The 24,783-nt window shown below is 37.0% G+C and overlaps 1 protein-coding gene across 4 annotated transcripts in view; it reads right to left on the reverse strand.

The window, feature by feature from the left end:
* Positions 1-24,783, reverse strand: part of GMPS (guanine monophosphate synthase) — a 71,881-nt gene that overhangs the window by 29,165 nt on the left and 17,933 nt on the right. For all 4 annotated transcript variants that reach the window (NM_001206436.1, XM_059878485.1, XM_024979838.2 and 1 more), the window contains 4 exons: positions 13,960-14,141; positions 10,442-10,556; positions 4,685-4,782; positions 2,068-2,171 (listed from right to left, as the gene is read on the reverse strand). In NM_001206436.1, coding sequence (NP_001193365.1) covers positions 2,068-2,171; positions 4,685-4,782; positions 10,442-10,556; positions 13,960-14,141 — 499 coding nt within the window. The remainder of the gene's footprint in view (positions 1-2,067; positions 2,172-4,684; positions 4,783-10,441; positions 10,557-13,959; positions 14,142-24,783) is intronic.

Below are 24,783 nucleotides of genomic sequence, written 5' to 3' on the forward strand. Positions count from 1 at the left end.
AAGTGTATTTTCTGAAAACCTACAACTAACATCATACTTAACCATGAGAAACTCAAAACTTTTCCACTAAGATCAGGAACAAAGCAAGGATGTTCCCTCTATCCACTGCTTTTCAACATCATAACAGAAGTCCCAGTTAACGCAACAGGACAAGAAAAGGAAATAAAAGATATACAGATTGAGGGGAAAAGGAAATAAAACGGTCTTTGTTCACAGATGACATGAGTGTCTATGGATAAAATTTTAAAAAATCAACCAAAAAAAATTCCTAGAACTAGTAAGTGAGTACACCAGAGTTGCCAGACAGAAGGTTAATACACAAAAGTTCATGGCTTTACCATATACCAGCAATGAACAAGTGGAATTTAAATTATAAATACAATTAACATTCACACTCCCAAATGAAATATTTTGGTATAAATCTAACAAAATATGTCCAATATGTATATGAGAACCCAATCACTCCTGAGCGCTTATACCTCTACCACTCTGCTCCTTACAGTCTCCTTTCCTGATTACCACAATAGATTTCTAGCTGGTCTCTGCTCCTACATTTAACAGTCTCTTTACTCCTCTGTAGCCAGGGTAATCCTGAAATTAGATCATGTCTCTCCTTTGTTCAAATCTTCACTCACTATAAGTAAAGCCAACATTCTCATAATGGGCTCAAAGGTCCTGGGATTCTGGCTCCCAACAGCCTCTCTACCTTATCTTCTACCACATACCCCCACACACTTACCCAGCTCTACCCATGTGGTTTCCTTGCTGTTCCTTAAACAAAGTCCCATCCCAGGAATTCTGTCCTGCTATGTACTCTTTCCCCAAATATCCAAAAGGGCCAAGCACCTATTTCCTCCATGTCTAGTATCATCTAATAGGAACACCATCTCTGAATATCCTATCTAAAAGAGTAACAGTCCAAATGACACATTCCATAACACTCCTCTCATCTTTTTATTTTTTCAATGCATTTGAACACTGTCAAGCACTGACTTTTTCTGTATTATCTGGTTACTGTCTGTCCCACCCCTCCCCCATCCCCAGCCTCACTAACTAGAACATTAAACAGAGGTATAATTCATTTTGTTCACTGGCACCTAGAACTGTGCCTGTGACATGTGGGTACTCAAATATTTGTTGAATGAATAAAAATATATAATCTCATCTACCACTTGATTTTGTATAAGAAATAGAAACCTGTCAAAAAGGAAACTATTCTTGATAATTCCTATGCTAATACAATAATCCATTAAGTAACTGCAGGTAGATTACTCAATTCAGTTTATCCATGACAAATTTTTTTTTTCCAACTTTTTAGGTGTAACATAAAAACAACAACTTTATGATAACTCCACTTTTTCTCTTTTACAGATATCCAGGATTACTGGTGATTATTTACAATTATTCAAGTAAGCAAGTAAAAAAAATGACAAACTGCCAGAACATCAACTCCTCTTCAAGAAAAACAGAACAAAAAATTGTTTAGAGCATTAACTAGCAAACTTCCTACAAAGGGCTGGATGTTATAAACTAAGCTTGGTGGGACATATGCATACAGTCCCTGTCATTTATTATAACCCTTAAATAATATAAAAAGCATTCTTAGTTCCTGAACATACAAAAAACAGTCTGTAGGCTGGATTTGACCCACAGGTTACCCTGGTTCAGAGCAATGCTCTGAATGCTTAGTCTGATGTTTTACAGAAATCCAAGATGCATGCCTATCTGTACCTAAAAATGTACCTATCTGTACCTCTCTAGCATGCTGTACATGCTAGAGAGGTAAACGGTTCTCAAAACTTTCCTGAGTTACAACAGATATATTTATGTTTGAAAAGCATAGTAGAATAAACAATTTTAAAAGTATTTCAGAGCAAACTAGTAAGTGACTTCTAGATAATCCTTCTAATATTAAATATCCTTCATGAGTTAACAATTGACCTTGACATTTACAGTATCTTGAAAAAAATTAAGAAAGCATCAAAAACAGTATCACATAAAACATGTTTATAAACTTTTCAGATAAACTTTTAAAAAGAAAATCTTCAAAAGTTTTAGAAGTTTTACCTGCTACAATGTTCCCAGAACGTGCCACAACCTTGAATCCATCAGCTACTTTGTCTACACTATCTCCATGGGTAAGTAAAACAATTTCTTCCTTCTGAAGACCCCTAAGTAAATAAAAAATAAAACAATATACAAATAGCTTTATTAGACACGATTAATGGAGTCTTTTGCTTTATTTTTTTCTAGCTTTACTGAGATATAATGACTTGTAACACTGTAAGTTTAAGGTGTACAATGTGATAATTTGATACACCTATATACTGTGAAATGATTACCACTAATTTAGTTAACACATCTACCACCTCACAGAATTACCATTCTTTGTGTGTGGTAAGGACATTTAGGCTCTACTCTCTTAGCAACTTTCAAATATACAATACATTGTTGTTAACTGTAGTCATCACGCTTTACATTAGATTCCTAGAACTTAATTCATCTTATAAACTGGTAGTTTTTTGCTTTAAAAGTTACTAGCTTCTATGCATAAATCAACAAAACAGAGAAAGTAGGTTAACAGCACAACACTGCTAGAATTTAAATTTACTCTATTCATTATAAAGCCAATAACAATAATAAATACCAGGAAAAGGCAATCCATAAAAACTAAAACTGAATATATAAAGCTGGTGGTATAACCACACACACAGTTTCAAGAGGCTATCATGGTTTCAAAATTCTATCTCTACTGGAATTAATCTTAAGAACAGAAGTAATTAATGGCATGGTTTAAAACAGATGTAAGTAACATTTATCAAACCAACTGTGCAGACTTTGGACCTTGATGTAAACTAATGAATTTTATAAAACATATTTGTTACATTATGAAAAAATTTGAACAAGGACTTTGTATTAAATAATATTAAGAAACAAAAATTAAGAATAAAGCAATAAGATTAAGTACATTAAAACCAAAAGGATGTTTTGGGGGGGTTGTTATTGTCATCACTGTTCATTGTTATTTAGGATTAGTGTAGGCTGTAATCGAGTACCAGGATTTCAGAACTGTCAAGACAGAAAAACTTTAAATCTTAATCAGATCTTTAAAGTCTCTTGTAGTATCACATTCCACCAGCAAGATTCCTGAAGTAGTTCTCAAGAATTTGTTAGAGATACAGATGAATGTAAGCAACACATCTCCATTATAAAGTAGAACAAGAAATGGATTTCAAAAACGTATTTTGGCAATGAGTAGCTTCAGTTCATAAAATTATTTTGAGCAACTGTTGCTTTTTTATTAATATCACTTTGAAAATGAGAATCTCTGAATACTGATATTCTTGTTCTAATATTAAAGAAAAGCCAGCCACAGCCAGTTTTGTGTAAAAACTGAGATTTCTCCATTTTAGACAAAAGGTCTTAACTTGGATTTTAAAACTGATTTGTCCAATTTGGAGAACACTATCCATTAAGAATTAATTTAGGTACAACTCTATGGAGGATGTAAGAATATATGTTAATAAAACAAATCTATAAAGATAATTAGCACAGTTACAAGAAATGATAATAAACTACATATGCACATTAACTGACACCAGCCTACATTTCATAGATTTAATGCAGTTAGGGAGAAATGTGATTTTTAAAGAAAAATGAACTGTCCACCTAAGTGGGTTATACCCAAAACATGGGAAAACCCAAAGAAAGAAAGAAAGTGACTAAAATTTAAGTTTTCTGGTCTTTCAGGAAGCTGAATGAAAACTCACCTGGTTTTTTTGTAAAGCAGAAGATAAATGATTCTAGAAAGCTAACGAACAGCTCATTCACCAATCTTTAAATACATTAGAGCTAATACACCTAAACTATTATCTGTGCTATGCTATGCTAAGTCACTTCAGTCGTGTCCGACTCTGTGTGACCCCATAGACGGCAGCCACCAGGCTCCCCTGTCCCTGGGATTCTCCAGGCAAGAACACTGGAGTGGGTTGCCATTTCCTTCTCCAATGCATGAAAGTGAAAAGTGAAAGCGAAGTCGCTCAGTCATGTCTGACTCTTAGCGACCCCATGGACTGCAGCCTACCAGGCTCCTCCATCCATGGGATTTTCCAGGCAAAAGTACTGGAGTGGGGTGCCATTGCCTTATCAACCAGCAATAAAATCAATTAATACATTCACTATATTAAAAAGACAGTACACAAGATACACTTATGCTCAGTACAAAAAGTGCAATACATATTTAGTAATGAGGCCAGCAAATGGGTAGCTAGTTAAGCACCCAGAGAAAGAACATGGTAGAAGAAGATGTGTACAAACGCAGGCAGTTTAAAGCATTAACTGTGACATCTGTCATACTAATATTTAGAATCATGCTCTGCTAAAAAGTGAAAAGGGAAAACTACAAATGTTGGCATCGCCATCTGCAATCCCAAATAGGGGTTTAAGACTGCACAACTGCTTTTCAATTCTGTCATTAAGTGCTTTTCTTATTCCTAATTACCATCAACCACCATCCTCTTCTGTCTTGACACTCAATTGGAAAACAAATATGACAATACCTTTGGCCAATGCCGTGGCCTTAATTTTGTCTAAGAATTACAGAATCTCCAATTTTGAAGAATAACATTCCCAGCTGTAAGTTACTCCTCTAACATTCTTATTGATATAAAAATATCTATCATACCTGAATAAGGAGCATGTGTTATCCACACTAATACTGAAGACTCCATCTTCTCTAACACTTTTTTTGTGCACAGTACCTCCAAATACCTTATTCATCATCTGTTCCAGGAGAAAATAAATTGAGGTTAATATAATTCAAAAGAAAATTACCCAATTTCTTACACTAAAAATTTTATTTCTTGTTCTTAGGATAGCTGTTATGTTTGTGCCTTCAAAATAAAGGAAGTTTGCTAACTGTAAATTACTTGTTATTATTATATATAATTATCTAGTTCTTAAAAGGAATAGTTGCAAAACTAGATTAGGAATTTGATCTAATGTTAATTTTTATTAAACACTGGCAAATTTTCCATTTAACATACTTTAATTCCTCTGTTAAAAATAAAGATTTCTTTATAAAAGATAAGTATTTCTTTAATATCTGAGTTTAATTTTTAAAGCATTTTAAAACACTCTTTGAACTCAGAAAGTACCCAGTTGGTATTAAAACTAGCAGCTATAAATTCCTCCAAACTGTTTAATCTTTGGCCCCAAAGGAACAGTCAGTCTGAAAGTCTACAGAAGGCTGTGCTGTGGAGATGGGATAAGCAATATAATCTGGTCTTTAATTTGTTCAAATCCCATCCACCTATAGACTTTTGTTTTAAGTAGTCTCTCCAGTCTGACCCTTCTGTGTCAATCTTCTTCATCATTTACATATGCCTAAACTCTTCCAACACAAAACAGATATACACAGGATTTTTAGGAACATTAAATCTGCATTGATAAAATCAATACAACCTATCTTCATTATGTCTGTTCCACAACAGGTGTCGTAAGATATCTGCCACAATGATACACTATGTAGGTGTACCCAGCACCCAACAGAAAAACAGGAAGAGGGCTAAACATGTGTTCATTCTTGCAATGCACAATGGCATATTCTTCAAATATGCATCAGCAAATGCTGCCCTCTACATTCTCCTGTTAGACATTGACTATAAAACTTCCTGCAATAAAGGTCTGCATGAAGTCCAGCAATTAAATAAAAAACAAAAAAAACACCTCCTAACCCGTTTAACCCAGTACTTCCCAAACTAAAGACTCATACGTCAAACACTTTCTGCAGCATCTTAACAAACACATAGTTGAAGAAACACTGCTGCAGTCTAATCAGTCCCCTTGCCTCTAATAGTGCCCATCTTCCAGAGATCGATGAATGTCAGCTACTAAAATATAAATATGACTGTGTTAGTCCATGATTAAATTCTTAATGGCTATCATCTATATTTGGGTTAGCAAATTTTTCCTGTAAAGGACCAGAGAATAAGTATTTTAGTTTTTGTAGGCCCTATTGTTTCTGAAGCAACTACTCAGTTCTTGTCGATGAAGCACAGAATCAACCACAGATATTTAAAGGAATGGATATGATGATGTTCCAATAAACTTTATTTATGGACACTGAAATTTGAATTTCATTTCATTTTCACATGTCATAGCATACAATTCTTTTTTAAAAATGTTTTTCAACTCCAACCATAAAAATCACTTTAAAATCATCAAAACCATTCTTAGCTTGCTGGTCATACAAAAATCAGGCAGTGGCCAGCTTTGGCAGCAGGCTGTAATTTGCTGACCTCCTGTCTACAGGATAAAGTCCAAGTCCCTTATACTCAACAAAGACTTTTCAATGCACTGCCTCCATCTAACTCCACTTTTCATATTTCCCATTATTCTCTACTCAAGCCATTTAAGCTAGTGTGATTAGCAATGTAGAATTAGCAATATTCTCTCCCCACCATGTCTTCAGGTCTGGTCACAGTACCAGTGGCCTAGCTAAGTATGTGGCCCAGAGCAGTCATTCAATTTGCTGAATGAAAAGTGAATGTTTTCCTCTATGTACCAGATGAACCTTGTGTGCCTCTGCCTCCTCTAAATTTCCAGTTCTTAATCAGAAGACAGCTGAATGGTCAAGCTGACCAAAGCTGCTGGAACACAACACAGTTTAAAACTCCACAAAGTCTAAATTAAAGGTTTTTATAAAGCCAAAGGCTTGCAGCAAAATTTAGAGCTATCTCACCTGTTCAGAAGGCTTTCATGTTTATTCTTGACTCCTAACTTATGTATGCATGTATGCTAGGTAAAAGTGAAAATACAAGGAACTGAAGGATCAGCTAAGCGTCTGTGTGTGGCAGAGGGGAGAGGGAATAACTTTATGTAAAGCAGAACACTCTACTTGGTTAAAATTTTGTTTTAATATTCTTTTTTGACTTAAGGAAATGGCTTCTGCTTTGGATTCATGCTAACCTTGAGGTCCTAAATGCCTCAAACAACAACAAAAGCCCTGTAGGTCTAGCAGGTTTACCGCTGCAATTGGGTCAGCTCCCCTTTTATCTGTCTTGTATGTCAAGATTTCAAAATAAATCTTAGATTTGGGAGGGGGAAATGAAAGGAAATTCTCCCAACAAAAAATTTAACAAAATCTGTGTGACAGTATATAAAGGAACCAAATGCTTGTAATAGAGATGTTTTCTTAAAAAAATGAAACTATAGTGAAGAGAGAAGTCAGAATCTAGAAGGTATATGCAATATATATAATTGGCAAAAGTTTAGCATCTAGCATATATAAAAACAATTTTAAAATTCAACAAAAAATGTGCAAAAATCTTGGAAAATGACCATTAAGACTACAACATGTCATTTAACACCTCTTCAGCTCGGCAAATTAAAAAAAAAAAATCTAACCTTGTCAAGACCTGCAGGGATATAGAGCAAAAGGAATTTTTACATACTGCTGTGTGAAGGTATATTGGGGGAAAATAGTTCTTAGTGAAGTTGAGACTCAGCATTTCAATTAATGGTTAGCTTAGAGAAAATTTTGTGTATGTACAATACCAAAGTCCAAAAATATTCATGGCAGCATCTGTAACTGCTAAAACTTGGAAAAAGACCAGCAACGCTAACAGTCGAATATATCACTATTTGCGATACACTTGAATGTATCACTACATTCAAACAATAATTTCAGTAGTGAAATAACTTAAAATTAGTGACTTTCAAAACCAAAACTGGAACTACACAAAGCATGAATTCACTTACATGAAGATCAACAGACAAAACTAGATAATATATTATCTAGAAATACAATGTGTATATATCTATAAAGAAAAGAAAGGGAATGAATAACAATTCAATAAAAGTGTTACTTACCTCTTGCTGGAAGATAGAACAATGTGGATTGGAAAAAAGTACAAAGAGAGTTTCAAAAGTTCTACTAATATTCTATTTCTTATGCTGAGTGACGGATAAACCATAATAGAAATAAACAGTTCAAGGAGCAGGACAGACTTTTTTCTTCCAAAGCAAAGAATTACCAGGAAGCAATCAGTAAGACTCAAGAGTTAATGGGAAAAGACAGTACATAAGATTTCAGGCTGCCATGGAGGGGGCAAACGTATACACTAGAGGGAGGCCTTTGGTGCTAACATTACCCAATCAAGAGTCTCTAGGAAGTGTTAGTCCTTTACAAACTGCACGTTAGCTACGAGGCATTATTTATATCAGCATTTTATAGAAAGATAATTTCTGCCCAAAGGAACAAGATCATTCTATTCCATTATCCTCCTATGAAAGCAGTAGGCAATTTTTTTAATGCATTTAACATAAACAGACCTGGCTCTGGCTACCAACAGATCCATCCTGAATGACAGAAAATGTGGCCTCACAATTACAAGGGGGTACTGGCAAAATGGACAAGTAGCCACTATCATTTTATATTAAAGGAGCATATTTCACACCTATTTCACTCTAAGTAGGTCCTAAAAAAATATCCTGCAAGACTCTTCTTTATGTTATAATGGAAAATCGTAACAATTAGAAAGAAACAAAATCAACTAAAGCTGTTTTGCAGACCAGCAACTTCTAATATTCTGCCCTGTATTAAGAATAGAAATAAAAATATTCACATTCTTACATGAACACTGATTTATATTTCCTTCCTTTACTGAAAGCTCCAGAGATAGCCAGAAGAAAATATATTGGTCTGTTCACTTTCTAACTTTTGAACAGATTCCCTCTGAGCATTATTCATATCAGTACACAGGTTTCAACCAGACTGTTTAAAAAAAGAGAATGCACTGTTTTGCTCACTTACTAAAATGAGGAGGACACAAAAATGGCACCAGCAGCAGCTCCTCACGGCAGCACGAGCTTCACAAAATGGCTGCCACAAGCGCCCATGTCCCTAGGGTGAGCTCCAGTCGCTCCTGCCTCTGCAGCAGACTCTAAGATCAGCCGGTGAGTCTGACCCAGTCTCCTTCCAAATTACTGCATCTGCCCTGGGTCTTGGAGCATGTAAGTTTTTGTGGGTGCCCTTTAAGAAAGGAATCACTATTTCCCATGACCCTTTGTCTCTCCCAAAAGTAAGTCTCACTGGCCTTCAAAGCCAAATGTTCTGGGGGCTCATTTTCCTGGCATAGGATCCCTGTGCCCAAGAGAGAAGGTGAGCTCAGGGTTTTCCTACTCTACTATCTTGGCCACTACCCTACATATACCTAATTTACATTACAGTGAAGACACTTGGCAGACACCACCTTAACCAAATAATCTAAAGGAAAACCACCTATCACAGATTAATTGACATATGGCAACCCACTCCAGTGTTCTTGCCTGGAGAATCCCAGGGACAGGGGAGCCTGGTGGCCTGCCGTCTATGGGGTCGCACAGAGTCAGACATGACTGAAGCGACTTAGCAGCAGCAGCAGCCTTCTAATGAGATGCTGAGAAGAGCACAGCATTTGCTGTTTAGTTTTGCAAAGTCATATATGACTCTTTTGCAACCCCAGGGACTGCAGCATGCCAGGCTCCTCTGTCCATGGAATTTCCCAGGCATAATACTGGAGTGGGTTGCCACTTCCTTCTCCAGGGGATCTTCCCAACCCAGGGATCGAACCCATGTTTCCTGCATTGCAGGGGATTCTTTCCCACTGAGCCACCAGAAACACGAGCACATTACTCCTGTGCTATTCCTGCCGAAAACATATAACCTGAATCTAACAAAGAGGAAACATCAAACAAACCAAAACTGAAGACTATTCTACAAGGTAACGGGAATGCACTTTTTTTTTTAAATTGGCAAGGTCATGAAAGAGAAGGAAAGATTGAGAAATGATTCCAAACTAAAGGAATGTAAAGAGACATGACAACTAAATACAACACATGGTCTAGATTGAATTCATGACTTTTAAGAGACATTAATGAGCCTGTGAAATGTTAATGCAGTCTGTGGATCAGATGTGAACACCAAGTCAATGTTAACTTGCTGATTTTGATAACCATACTGTGGTTATGTAAGACAGAATTCTAGTACTTAGGATACAACAAGTAACAGAACACCATGTTTGCAAATTACTCTCAAAATGGTTAAAAATGTTATAATTAGGGAATTGAGTAAATGTAAAAGGAGCTCTTTCTGAACTACTACTTCAACTTTCATGTATATTTAAATTTCATGTATATATTAAATATTTCATGTATATTTAAATTTTTTTATAATGGACAGGGTTTTGTTGTAAGCAGTAATACATATAGTTTCTCCTTTGAAAATCCCCACTCAAATCAGTTTTGCCATACTAGTGTGGCAATTCATAAACAGTTTTAATATGAACAAATTCTCTCATACAACTAAATATCCTAAATGCTCTAAAGACAGAAAACACTAAAACAGTAGGAGTCACAAGCAGAACAAATTAACTTAAGGCAAATTCACAGATGTATGTACCTGCATGCCATAGCAAATTCCAAGAACAGGCTTGCCAATAGTGAATATTGCTGGATCAAACCAGGGAGCATCCTCTGCATACACAGAATTAGGCCCTCCAGAGATGATAATAGCACTGTGGATTTAAAGAAGACAGTAACGAAGAATCTTTGTTAATTTTTATACAAGGTCTATGCCCTCTCTTGCTTGTACCACTGAGGGAAACTCAATACAGACTCAGATTTTGTTATGTTTTTAGTATACCACAGCAGATCCAGATTTTATCACAGCTAATTAATAGTCTCCTACACAGCTTTTTTTTTTTTTTCTTTTGGACTGTGTGACATGTGGGATCTTAGTTCCCCAATCAGAGATCAAATCCATGCTCCATACCACCTGTAGTGGAAGTCTCAAGCACTGGACTGACAGGGAATCCCCTACACAGCTATTTTTACTTGTTTTATTGCAATATGGGAAAGCTGACCAATTCAACAGTCACTTGTTTATAAGCACAAACTTCCAAACATATAAAACCAATGTCTCAATCTATGAAGGTAAGCCTGAATTTGTTTTGTTTTCCTCATCAGTGGAGGAAGTAAATGAGAATTCTCAAGGCAGAAGGTGAAAATACACGTCTTCTGAGAGGTTAAGGAGGAAAGCAGTTACACAGCGGGACAAGTGAAAGTATTATGAAGGCCCTGGATTATGCAGAGCAAAATACAATAAAGAATATCAGACAATGTGAAGAATTACCTAATTTTGCCTGTTTACAACCTGTCCAGTATTCCCAACAATTCTACCTGAGACCCAGAAGTAGGAGCCAACATGACCTGCCTCATATGCCCTGCTCTCAGAACCCAAGTCAGTATTCTATAAATTAGAATTTATAGAGCATTCTATGGGTTAACTTGGGAACAGACTATTTGTATAAAGAAAGCTGAAAAATGAGGCTGGCTTCTGACACAGGTAACCTTGGTCCTCCCCATTCAATCAAAAAATTTTGGAACACTTTAATATCATGATTTTTACATAAAAATACAGATTTCTATATTTTCTTTAGGAAAAAAATCTGCTAACATTGGACTCATTCTCATGGCTACAAATAACTGGAATCACAGAAAGATTTGCACCTTCCGATTACTTAGGCTCCCCAGTTTGTCACACACACCCACTTATACAATACAGGCATGTTGTTGCTTAGTCACTAAGTCATGTCGGACTCTTTTGGGGCCTGGCCCATGGACTATAGCCAGCCAGGTTCCTCTGTCCACGGGATTTCCCAGCCAAGAATACTGGAATGGGTTGCCATTTCCTTCTCCAGAGGATCTTCCCAACCCAGGGATCAAATCCAAGTATCCTGCATTGGCAGGTGGATTCTTTACCACTCAGTCACTTGGGAAGTCCAAATTTCTAAAGGAAAACACATTCCAAGATGTAACCAAAATCTACTTACAAACAAATCTGGATTACAATCCACTGTATAATCAGTGGCTGCCTGCCATGTAAAAACATAAACTAAAATGACAGACTTGTAATACATCCAATAAAATAATATAAATCATGAAAATTACTCAATTTTAAAAAAAATATATAATAATCTGAGTGAGGACAAAAGCCCTACTCTCTGAACTTTATATTGGTAACATGAATCTTGGTATACATTATGTTCGTTAGCTTATCTCTTGCAAACAGACTGAAGACAATCTCCTTACTCAAGATGATAAATGGGACATCCCTTTAAGATAACAATTTTAAAGGGGAATGGGGCTAGCCCTAAGGGTAGATATGTAACCTAGCTCCTTAAAAATGCAGAAGCTAAAACTCTGTAAAATATATTCAATAACCAAGATCTCTAGAATTTCAGTATGTTACATTTAGTTTTATAAATGATAACCACCATGGGACTGCCCAGCATCCCTCATTAATCTGCTATAAGATTCTTAATACTATTAAAAAGAAAAAGCAATGGACTTAGTCAAGGATAAAACTCAAGCAGCATTTAAGCCAATTATGAAAATTCTTATCTCAATAAGCTTGAGAAAAGCTAATCACTCTTTCTGAGTTTTCTATTTCTACCCTGCTATTATTTTGAAATAACTTGCAATTACAAGGCCCAGTAAGTCTCAAGGCATTCCAGATACCAGCTTATGTATCAAGCAGATCAAGCTCTAAAAACAGGTAGGTTAAGATGTCTTTCAAGTCATAAATCTAAAATTTATTCTAGTAAAAGGGTGATCAAATGGCTATCTCAGCAGAAAGGATCATGGTAAGGAAAGCAACAGTGCTATAGTTCCCGTTCTCCTACAGAGAGAAGCAGCTGTTGGTGAAGCAGGACCTAGAAACTGTTTACGATCAGGTAATCCGATGACAAGAAAGTCAGACTTCTATTGTCAATATTGGTTAACCTATTCCAGAACATTTGATTTCAATTAGTTTGCTGGGAATTTTTGTCTGTTTGCTTTGGATTTGGGGAATGATGGAGCTTGGATTTGACAGAGAGCCATTCAGATTCCCTACAGTTTTAATTCCCTTAAAATTGGTTCTCACTGGCAAATCAAGACAGTTGAATAAGATAAACTCAAAGCGTTCCTTCTTACTATAAAATTATCTGCATCCTACAACTAAAACAGAGTTAAATGTTTTCTGATTCACAATTCACTCCATTTCAAAAACAAGAAACAAAGGATAATGTATACACATTTATAAAGTTTCTGAAAGGTAACCATTTGTCTGAAGGAAAAACATTATATGCTTTTAAGAAAAATTAAACATACTGAATTTTGGAAGAAATACACCACCAAATCTTGAGAGCTAATTAAGGTGCTTGCTTCTGAATAACAATCAATAAAAAACAAACATTAATTCCAAGAGAAAAGATACAGCATTAACCAAAAATAGTTGTAGGACAAAGTTACATATAAATTGAACGTCATTTTGACTAGTTTTAATAGTACAAGTTATAGAATTAGCCCTTAAATTAGAAATCTTCATAATTTAGAAACTAGTCTCCTGGGATAGGAAGCAAAAGGGACGCACTGTACACAGCATTCTCTAATTTAGGTACTCTAACCATTATATATATCCCTTTGATCAAGTAATCTGGGATGAATGAATGACCATAACAGCCAAATCTAAGTCTGATGCAGAAATCCTATACAACAGCAGTCCCCAACCTTTCTGGCACCAGGGAGTGGTTTCATGAAAGACAAGTTTTCCATGGGTGGGGGTAGTGTCAGGATGATTCTCATACATTACATTTGGTGCAGACTTTATTCTAATCTAATGCCACCACTGATCTGACAGGTGCCGGACCTTGGCCCAGAAGTTGGGGACCCCTGCTATAAAACATAAAATATTCAAATGATAAATTCTTAAACTCTGCAAATAAAATTAACATAATCTTCTCCTTTAATTTTAATTTCTTTTAATGTCAAGAGCTATGGAAAATGTCTTGTATTAAAACCAATCCATTTTATTTTCATTAAAAAATTCAGTGTCCAAGCAAATTAATAATAAAATATCCTGCAATCTAATCTCACCGGAATCCTTGCTCTTTTATGGCAAATGCTGGTGTTTCCAAAGGGAAGATTTCAGACTGCACGAACAGTTCCCTCACTCTTCGGTCTATGACTTTTCCGTACTGAGCACCCGCATCCAGAATGACAACAGCTCCTTCATTGTGGTGGTGGCCATCCTTGAGGTCCCCTCCAGCATTTTCCAGCTGCAAATATGAACACAGAACTTTCCTAATTATGAAAATCAGATGTACTTTTAATAACTATGGTCACTGTCAGCTCCAAAAACACGTAGAAACACAAACTTAATGTTAACTTAGGATTTTGGATTGCTAATTCAAAAACACTTCTTTAAAGGAAAGACTTTTATACATATTAACACACAGGCAATAAACAAAAGCTACCATCTACTGACTACATGGAAATAGAGGAAAACAACAGAATGGGAAAGACTAGAGATCTCTTCAAGAAAATGAGAGATACCAAGGGAACATTTCATGCAAAGATGGACTCGATAAAGGACAGAAATGGTAGGGACCTAACAGAAGAAGAGGTGGCAAGAATACACAGAAGAACTGTACAAAAAAGATCTTCACAACCCAGATAATCACGATGGTGTGATCACTCACCTAGAGCCAGACATCCTGGAATGTGAAGTCAAGTGGGCCTTAGAAAGCATCACTACGCACAAAGCTAGTGGAGGTGATGGAATTCCAGGGGAGCTATTTCAAACCCTGAAAGATGATGCTGTGAAAGTGCTACACTCAATATGCCAGCAAATTTGGAAAACTCAGCAGTGGCCACAGGGCTGGAAAAGGTCAGTTTTCATTCCAATCCCAAAGAAAGGCAAAGCCAAAGAATGCTCAAACTACTGCACAATTGTACTCATCTCACATGCTAGTAAAGTAATGCTCAAAATTCTCCAAGCCAGGATTCAGCAATACGTGAACCATGAACTTCCAGACGTTCAAGCTGGTTTTAGAAAAGGCAGAGGAACCAGAGATCAAATTGCCAACATCTGCTGGATTATCGAAAAAGCAAGAGAGTTCCAGAAAAACATCTATTTCTGCTTTATTGACTATGCCAAAGCCTTTGACTGTGTGGATCACAATAAACGGTGGAAAATTCTAAAAGAGATGGGAATACCAGACCACCTGACCTGCCTCTTGAGAAACCTATATGCAGGTCAGGAAGCAACAGTTAGAACTGGACATGGAACAACAGACTGGTTCCAAATAGGAAAAGGAGTACGTCAAGGCTGTATACTGTCACCCTGCTTATTTAACTTATATGCAGAGTACATCATGACAAACGCTGGACTGGAAAAAGCACAAGCTGGAATCAAGATTGCTGGCAGAAACATCAATAACCTCAGATATGCAGATGACACCACCCTTATGGCAGAAAGTGAAAAGGAACTAAAAAACCTCTTGATGAAAGTGAAAGAGGAGAGTGAAAAAGTTGGCTTAAAGCTCAACATTCAGAAAACGAAGATCTGGTTCTTCGTTTGATCCCAAAATGGCATCTGGTCCCATCACTTCATGGGAAATAGATGGGGAAACAGTGGAAACAGTGTCAGACTTTATTTTTTTGGGCTCCGAAATCACTGCAGATGCGACTGCAGCCATGAAATTAACAGACACTTATGCCTTGGAAGGAAAGTTATGACCAACCTAGACAGCATATTAAAAAGCAAAGACATTACTTTGCCAACAAAAGTCTGTCTAGTCAAGGCTACGGTTTTTCCAGTGATCATGTATGGATGTGAGAGTTGGACTGTGAAGAAAGCTGAGCACCAAAGAATTGATGCTTTTGAAGTGTGGTGTTGGAGAAGACTCTTGAGAGTTCCTTGGACTGCAAGGAGATCCACCCAGTCCATCCTAAAGGAGACCAGTCCTGGGTGTTCACTGGAAGGACTGATGCTAAAGTTCAAACTCCAGTACTTTGGCCACCTTGTGCGAAGAGTTGACTCACTGGAAAAGACTCTGATGCTGAGAGGGATTGGGGGCAGGAAGAAAAGGGGACGACAGAGGATGAGATGGCTGGATGGCATCACCTACTCGATGGACGTGAGTTTGAGTGAACTCTGGGAGTTGACGATGGACAGGGAGGTCTGGCGTGTTGCAATTCATAGGGTTACAAGAGTTGGACACGACTGAGCAACTGAACTGACTGACTACATGATACAGTCACTTCATGTTTATTCCATCTTACACACATTATGTAGAACTAAGGTAAGCATACGGTCCAGCTGTGCCAAAACACTGCACAGGTCTATGCTAGTCTGTTACACTGGCATTATTACTAACAGTGCCTCTGTCAAGTCTCAAACGTGTCCCAGTCTGGGTGGTGAACTATACAATCACCCTAACTGTCACAGCATTCCTATGAGGGACATACTGATGAGAACCGAAAGTTTCCTGCCAGAGTATATAAGCATACCCAAACTCACTTTATTAGGTTTTTTATATTATCTGAGGAAAATCACACATATACATGTGTCTGACCAACAATACTACATTTTTTAATGTGTTTTAATATTATCTCAGACTCCCCTGTAGCTCAAACGGTAAAGATCTGCCTGCAGTACAGGAGACCCAGGTTCGATCCCTGAGTTGGGAAGATCCTCTGGTGAAGGAAATGGCAATCCACTCCAGCATTCTTGCCTGGACAATCCCATGGACAGAGAAGCCTAGCAGGCTACCGTCCGTGGGGTTGCAAAGAGTCGGACACAACTGAGTGACTAACACACACAATCCCATCTCTGACAAGTATACACAGAGAACACTTTTCTGGAGAACAATTTGGCAAAAAAAAATTTAACTCTATGTGCTGAAATAGTTATCTGGAGTGTACTAAAATATTCGCCTGGAACTGACTTCAAAATAATAGAGTAGGTGGGTATGGACGAAATAAGATTGCCTGGGAACGAAATCACTAAAGTTGGGTGATACATGTACTGTCCTCACTTTAGTCTCTGTTCTGTTTTCACACATTTTTACATAAGAAAAAGCTTTAAAATGTGTATGTATCTTGAAAATCCACTTGGAAGCATAAAGAATATGAAAAACATTTATAACATTTTGGGTAAAAATACAAGAGTATATGAATATATATGAAGAAGAAATGTATAAACAGATATACACCTATATACTAATAGAGGCAATAGAGAAATGGAGCTACAGTAGGCGATTTAAAATTTTTCTTCATGCTCTTCAGTATGTTCATATACATGTCATAGTTTTCCCCCCTCCAGTTGTAAAATCTGCACAGTAAAAAATACTTAAGCCCAGCCCTGGAGGCATGTTTTTTAATCCTTTCATCCCTTATCCCTCTCCATTTATGTGAACAAATAAATGGAGGCCTCACAACACCACTAACTCTTCACAGCAGTAATGAAAAAAAAGCAACAATCACAGCCATCTACAGAGGAGGATCTGTGAGAGGGACCCAACCACAGGCCAGAAGGAATTCCTCAGATGGCGAAATGAAGGTTGTAATCGTAACACTGAGCAGTGTAGAATAATCAGATCACAGAAAACAGATGTTTTTAGAATATATTAATGCAACAAATGCTAAAACTTTTCCTTTCAAATCTTTACCCTTAGTATACATACAGAAATACACACACACATTCCCCTGTTAAGGAATTTATTGAAAAAAATATTTTTAATCTTTTTTTTTAATAAAGAATTTTTGAAAGACTATCATGTTACTGTATAAGTGTCTCGGATTAATTCCATTATCATCTTCACAATTGTCACCAAATCCAAGTACAACCTGATATTTCGTATTAAGGACAGAGTTCTCACTTTGCATGATTCTGTTGTATAAGAATTTCATTCCATGTTTTACACCAGGGTTTAGTTAACTAAAGGCTTCCCTAGTGGCTCAGATAGTAAAGAATCTGCCTGCAATGTGGCAGACCTGGGTTTGATCTCTGGGTTGGGAAGATCCCCTGCAGGAGGGCATGGCAAGCCACTCCAGTATTCTTCCCTTAAAAATTCCATGGACAGAGAACCCTGGCGGGCTACACACAGTCCATGGGTTGCAAAGAGTCAGATACGACTAAACAACTAACATTTACACTTTTTCACACTTTTAGTTAACTAAGAACAGTCCCCAACACCATGGCTCCAATTTCTGCTAACATATTAACTATTACATAAGTACAAACTTTGCTCCTCAGTCCACAAATCGTCACATAAATAGCAGATGAACATCATAATCAGTGGCCAATCATGTCCCTCTTTCAAAGTGTATTGGCAACTAGTCACTGCACAACACACAGCTGAGGGTACAACTGTGTCGTCTCCTTGTTGCCCAGTGACAAATCTACATGCCATTTTACACATATTCAAAGGGCAGTCTAACCAATAAAGGATCAAAGTACAGCAAAGAAATGAAAAGTGATATGCTGGAAGTGAATTTCAAGTCCAAAGTAAATGGAGTTATAGAAGAAGTAGCTGGTGGTGGCAAGGATGACACCGCTGCAGAGGACTTTAGTGAAGGCGAAATGATCAACGAGGGAAGTGGTTGTAATAAAAAGAATGACAATGTCCCAGAGGAAGGGACTCCAAGAAAATACTTCAAATATTTGAAAATACAACAAACTCTTGGAGATATTTCATAACATTCAAGTGCAAAGGATAAAATGTTAAAAGTCAACAAAGCATACAAAAACTGTGAAGAGAAGCACTGTGTACAAACTTATCAAGAGTAGTTTAAAAATAAAACACAATTCTCAATGTTTCCAATGTTTTAAGTTACACTAAATGTTAGTTTCACTACTTCTTTATATTATACATCTCTATTCTTTATAGTAATAACAGGAAGTTTATATTCCAACAAAACTTTTTAAAACATAAGGAAACCATCACAATTTTCCCATTGATTACAAGATTGCTTTGCATGGTTTCACCTGGTAAGTTCATTTTTATAATCATTTTACTACCACATAGTAAGGACTCCTATTTATTTAAATCAACAAGTTTTTCTTAAATAAATGGGTTTTTAATAAAAATGTATAGTGCTTACTTAGCACATTTTAAAACTGTTCAAGCAAATGACATCAGAGATCACTGAGGAAACAATGAACCTTGCCTCATACTTCTCCACTTCAGCTATCAACTTGCTTATCTAGCATAGTTTCAACAACTCAGGGAAAAGCAAAAGGACACCAGTGATAAAAGGGAAAGTTCCTTTCCCTGAAGACCCTGAATCTATTTATTCTTACTTCACACAGAGTTACAGTTTGATCATTAAGCTCCCAAACCTTCCACCGACTAGAAAAAGCACCCTAAAGAGAAAAACAGCTCATTAATCACATCAATAGTAGAGACAAGCAAAATTCAACATCAGGAGACAGAAAAAACCTATTGTATCTATTTTAAAAATTGATTTAAAAGTAAATACAAAGGCTACCCCTTCGCAAGTGACCTGAAGTCATCATAATAAATATTCATGTTTTAAGATAGTAAGAAAACAGTATTAAGTAAAAACTAAATCATATTCAGTACCCTATTTTAGAATAAAGCAAAAGAATCTTGCAAATTCTTAGACAGCATCATTTTTGGATCTTCCTGAAGCTCCACATATCACTGACCAACCAGACAGCAAAGCCAAAACCCATGACATATATAACTAAATACCAAGTTATCCCCCAAGGTCCCCAAAATACAATCTGGTGAGAATGAACTACCACAGCCACAATCCCTGGTGTGAGGGAAGCACCATTAAAGAAAACAAGAAAAAGCCAAAATACCGACAGGTACAAGCTTAAAAAAAAGCAGGGAGCCAATTTAAAAATAGCAGCTGCGCTGGAAGGAGGGATGGCCACTCCAAAGGTGCAGAGGCCAGCAGGAGATCGCACAGTAAGGCCTCCAGGAGAGAATGGTTTTAATTCCCATGAAGCTTTGAAACTAACAGAACTGGACTCCCTTGTGGGTCAGAGCTCATGCATGACAAGGTGCAACTGCTGGGATCAGAATCATAATTAAGTAGGATAAGGAAAACAGAAGTGCTCTAAGTTTAGTCGCTCAGTCGCAGCCAACTCTTTTGTGACGCCATGGACTGTAGCTCACCAGGTTCCTCTGTCCATGGAATTCTCCAGGCAAGAATACTTAGGTTGCCATTTCCTTCTCCAGGGGAATCTTCCTGACCCAGGGATTGAACCTGGGTCTCCTGCGTTGCAAGCAGATTCTTTACCATCTGAGCCACCCACCAGGGAAGCACCAAAAAAAAAACAGAAAGGCCAGATAAAGCAGGGGGAGGAATCCATGCCAGGAATGCTTAGAAAACAAACGGCCATAATTTTAACAGAAGAAGGAGCTCTATCAAGTTGTAGAAGTTTAGAAAGGCAGTCTAAAATGCAAAAAGAAATGCTGGGACTTCCCTAGCGGTCCACAGGTTAGGATTCTGTGCTTCCACTGAAAAGGGCACAAGTTCAATCCCTGGTTGGGGAACTAAGATTACCACAAGATTACCGCAGGTGGTCAAAAAAAGCAAGAAGCACACCTGATACTAACACAACATTGTTAATCACCTATACCCCAATATAAATTTAAAATTTAAAAAATTAAACTGCAAGAAGTTAAATTAGAATGGAAGAAAAACAATAAGCAGAGAAGTTAAATCCCAAAAGTTATTAAAAGTAAAAAAGGAAATAAGGAATAGAATAATATCTTTAAAGAGAGCAAGAGAGAAAGGCAAACTCAAATGCCAGATCAAAACTGGAATGTGCTATTTCTAAATGAGACAAAAGGTATGCAAAGGATCAAAGAATATGAATAAAAATCAGACTAAAACCCAAAAGGATCAATCCCAAGACATACTCTTAACAATATTATTGGGCTTCATAGAAAAAAAAAAAAATCTTGACTATTTTGGGTAAAAACGTAATTCAATCAACTACACATCTGTTATGTAGTTTTCTTGATATGTGTCTTATGTTACAATGAAAATTTTTTAAATAAAGCAAAAGAAGGGAAGTAACAGCCTATACCTATTCTTTTAGGTGTCTTACGTACTTTCTTACTCGTAATACATTTGTTTTACAGATGAAGAAAATGTCGGTTGCCTAGAGATAGGACTAAAATGTAAGCTTTTCCAACCCCAAAATAATTAGCACCACAGAAGGAAAGTGGGTAAATAATCTTCAAAGTTATTTTATTCTTTAGTATTTTGGTACTTAAAAGGGGTAAGCTTTATTTTAAAAAGTTTTCTTACATGAGTAAAATAATGTTCTGTTCGTGTCTGAGAAAACTACTATTTTATAAATCATTTTTGAAACTGAATTTCATCAGTACTAAGTTTATTCAAGTTCAGTTCAGCTCAGTTCAGTCGCTCAGTCGTGTCCGACTCTTTGCAACCCCATGAACCGCAGCACGCCAGGCCTCCCTGTCCATCACCAACTCCCGGAGTTCACTCAAACTCACATCCATGTAGTCGGTGATGCCATCCAGCCATCTCATCCTCTGTCGTCCCCTTTTCCTCCTGCCCCCAATCCCTCCCAGCATCAGAGTCTTTTCCAGTGAGTCAACTCTTCGCATGAGGTGGCCAAAGTACTGGAGTTTCAGCTTTAGCATCATTCCTTCCAAAGAACACCCAAGACTGATCTCCTTCAGAATGGATTGGTTGGATCTCCTTGCAGTCCAAGGGACTCTCAAGAGCCTTTTCCAACACCACAGTTCAAAAGCATCAATTCTTTGGTGCTAGCTTTCTTCACAGTCCAACTCTCGCATCCATACATGACCACTGGAAAAACCATAGCCAAGTAGCTGTCTTTAAAAGGTCTTTCAAATTAGAACCCTTCAACTGTTAAAATTAGAAAGTTTTAGGGTTAAGAAAGATTTTAAAAACACTCACCAACACCTATTTTAGTGATCTGAGAATCTCAACTATTCAGAATAATCCTTTCATTACCAAAAGGCTAGTGGAAGTTTGAACACATTTATCTATCTAATCTTACCACACCTATAACTAAAAAAATAGTACAGTTTCTTGACAAAATTATCCAACATCTCAGGTACTCTGGATGAATCAACTTCACTAAAGATTTTTCTACGAGAGACCATCACCTCACTTACAATGCTCAATGACTTTGGAACCTACAACTTAAAGGGTTAAATCAAAGAATCAGATTCTAGCTCTTGACTTCACCATATACTTGTTATACCCTCCTTTTATTTTGAAAAATTTTGAACCTACAAAATTTGAAAGTATGGTACAGTTAACAGCATCCTCCACCTAAATATAACATTAGTAACATTCTATCCCCTAAACAACTGGAGAGTAAATTGTAGATATTTCACTCTCCAAGCTATTTCTCACCATGTACCTCTTAGAAACAGAGACATTCTCCTACATAACTACAATACTATTTTCATATCCAAGAAATTCAACACTGATAGTATCTATATACAAATTCTCCCAAATGTCACAAATACTTTAATGGATTTTTTAATTCCAGAACTCTTATCAAAGACCACACACTTCCACAATTAACCTAATTATTCAGTTTTTTAAGATCTTTCATGACACTGTCATTTTTTAAATTTCAGATATTTCATTTTTTTAATTTTTAAATTCTTTCTGTAGAATGACCCATACCAGGATCTGCTTCCTACTTCATGATTAGATTCTAGACAAACTTTTTTTTCTTGCAGCGATTTTACATTGGTGATGATTTTACACTGCCTTCTCTTGATGTCATACAATGGCAAGGACACAGTGTCATTTTGTTCCATTATTGGTGATACTGACTTTGATAACTTGATTAACATGATTTTGCGATTAAAAGAAAAAAAATCTGATTCAAGTCTTCCCCCTGCTTAAAACCCTATAGTGACTCTCTCTCAGAATAAAGTTCAATAAGGTCCAAAATACAAGTCCTGTGAGGCCTTGGCCTACACTTAAGCCTAAACTGCTCTTTTAAACTCTCTACAGTCCCACATAGTAAGTATACTGTCCTCTGAATCGATCTCAAATATGTCACTAAAAGAAATCAGACATCTCTGAAATCATGCTATAGCTTAACATTTTCCATTTGCCCAGTGACAAAGCTGTCACTGCCACGGTGATAGTTACATATAAGCTGACATAAAATCCTCTAAAGAAAAGGGGATTCCAGGAATCTCTCAGGAAATTTGCCTTAGAGCAGAAAGATGTCGCAAGAGTTCAGAGAAAGAAATACAGGTGAGTCTGGCTGAAAGTCATCTAGAATAGACATGCTGGAGCTTGATGTAGCTCAAGTACATCATTTCTCTATGCAGTCTATGAGTTAAGATCCCTAGAAAGTGTAGTGATTCTTTATTTCTAGTGATATGACTGAGCAAGTGCAACCCCTTAACACTTCAGTCAGCAGAACATTTAAAAAGTGGTACTGGGAAATCTGGTCAACGACTTGTAAAAGAATGAAACTAGAACACTTTCTAACACCATACACAAAAATAAACTCAAAATGGATTAAAGATCTAATGTAAGACCAGAAACTATAAAACTCCTAGAGGAGAACACAGGCAAAACACTCTCTGACATACATCACAGCAGGATCCTCTATGACCCACTTCCCAGAATATTGGAAATAAAAGCAAAAATAAACAAATGGGACCTAATTAACCTTAAAAGCTTCTGTGCATCAAAGGAAACTATTAGCAAGGTGAAAAGACAGCCTTCAGAATGGGAGAAAATAATAGCAAATGAAGCAACTGACAAACTAATCTCAAAAATACACAAGCAACTCCTACAGCTCAACTCCAGAAAAATAAATGACCCAATCAAAAAATGGGCCAAAGAACTAAATAGACATTTCTCCAAAGAAGACATACAGAGGGCTAACAAACACATGAAAAGATGCTCAACATCACTCATTATCAGAGAAATGCAAATCAAAACCACAATGAGGTACCATCTCACACCAGTCAGAATGGCTGCAATCCAAAAGTCTACAAATAATAAATGCTGGAGAGGGTGTGGAGAAAAGGGAACCCTCTTACACTGTTGGTGGGAATGCAAACTAGTACAGCCACTATGGAGAACAGTGTGGAGATTCCTTAAAAAACTGGAAATAGAACTGCCTTATGATCCAGCAATCCCACTGCTGGGCATACACGCTGAGGAAACCAGAAGGGAAAGAGACACGTGTACCCCAATGTTCATCGCAGCACTGTTTATAATAGCCAGGACATGGAAGCAACCTAGATGTCCATCAGCAGATGAATGGATAAGAAAGCTATGGTACATATACACAATGGAGTATTACTCAGCCATTAAAAAGAATACATTTGAATCAGTTCTAATGAGGTGGATGAAACTGGAGCCTATTATACAGAGTGAAGTAAGCCAGAAAGAAAAACACCAATACAGTATACTAACGCATATATATGGAATTTAGAAAGATGGTAACAATAACCCTGTGTACGAGACAGCAAAAGAGACACTGATGTATAGAACAGTCTTATGGACTCTGTGGGAGAGGGAGAGGGTGGGAAGATTTGGGAGAATGACATTGCAACATGTAAAATATCATGTATGAAACGAGTTGCCAGTCCAGGTTCGATGCACGATACTGGATGCTTGGGGCTAGCGCACTGGGACGACCCAGAGGGATGGTATGGGGAGGGAGGAGGGAGGAGGGTTCAGGATGGGGAACACATGTATACCTGTGGCAGATTCATTTTGATATTTGGCAAAACTAATACAATTATGTAAAGTTTAAAAAAAAAAAAAAAACCATTTGAAGAAGGACTGAGTTCTGGTTATTATCTGAAAACTTCCATTGACATCTTCTGGTAAGAACAAGGAAGTACTAGCAAAAAAAAAACAATCCCAGAATGAGTTGAATGGTGA

This window comes from Bos taurus, chromosome 1, assembly GCF_002263795.3.
Source record: "Bos taurus isolate L1 Dominette 01449 registration number 42190680 breed Hereford chromosome 1, ARS-UCD2.0, whole genome shotgun sequence".
Classification (NCBI taxonomy): domain Eukaryota; kingdom Metazoa; phylum Chordata; class Mammalia; order Artiodactyla; family Bovidae; genus Bos; species Bos taurus.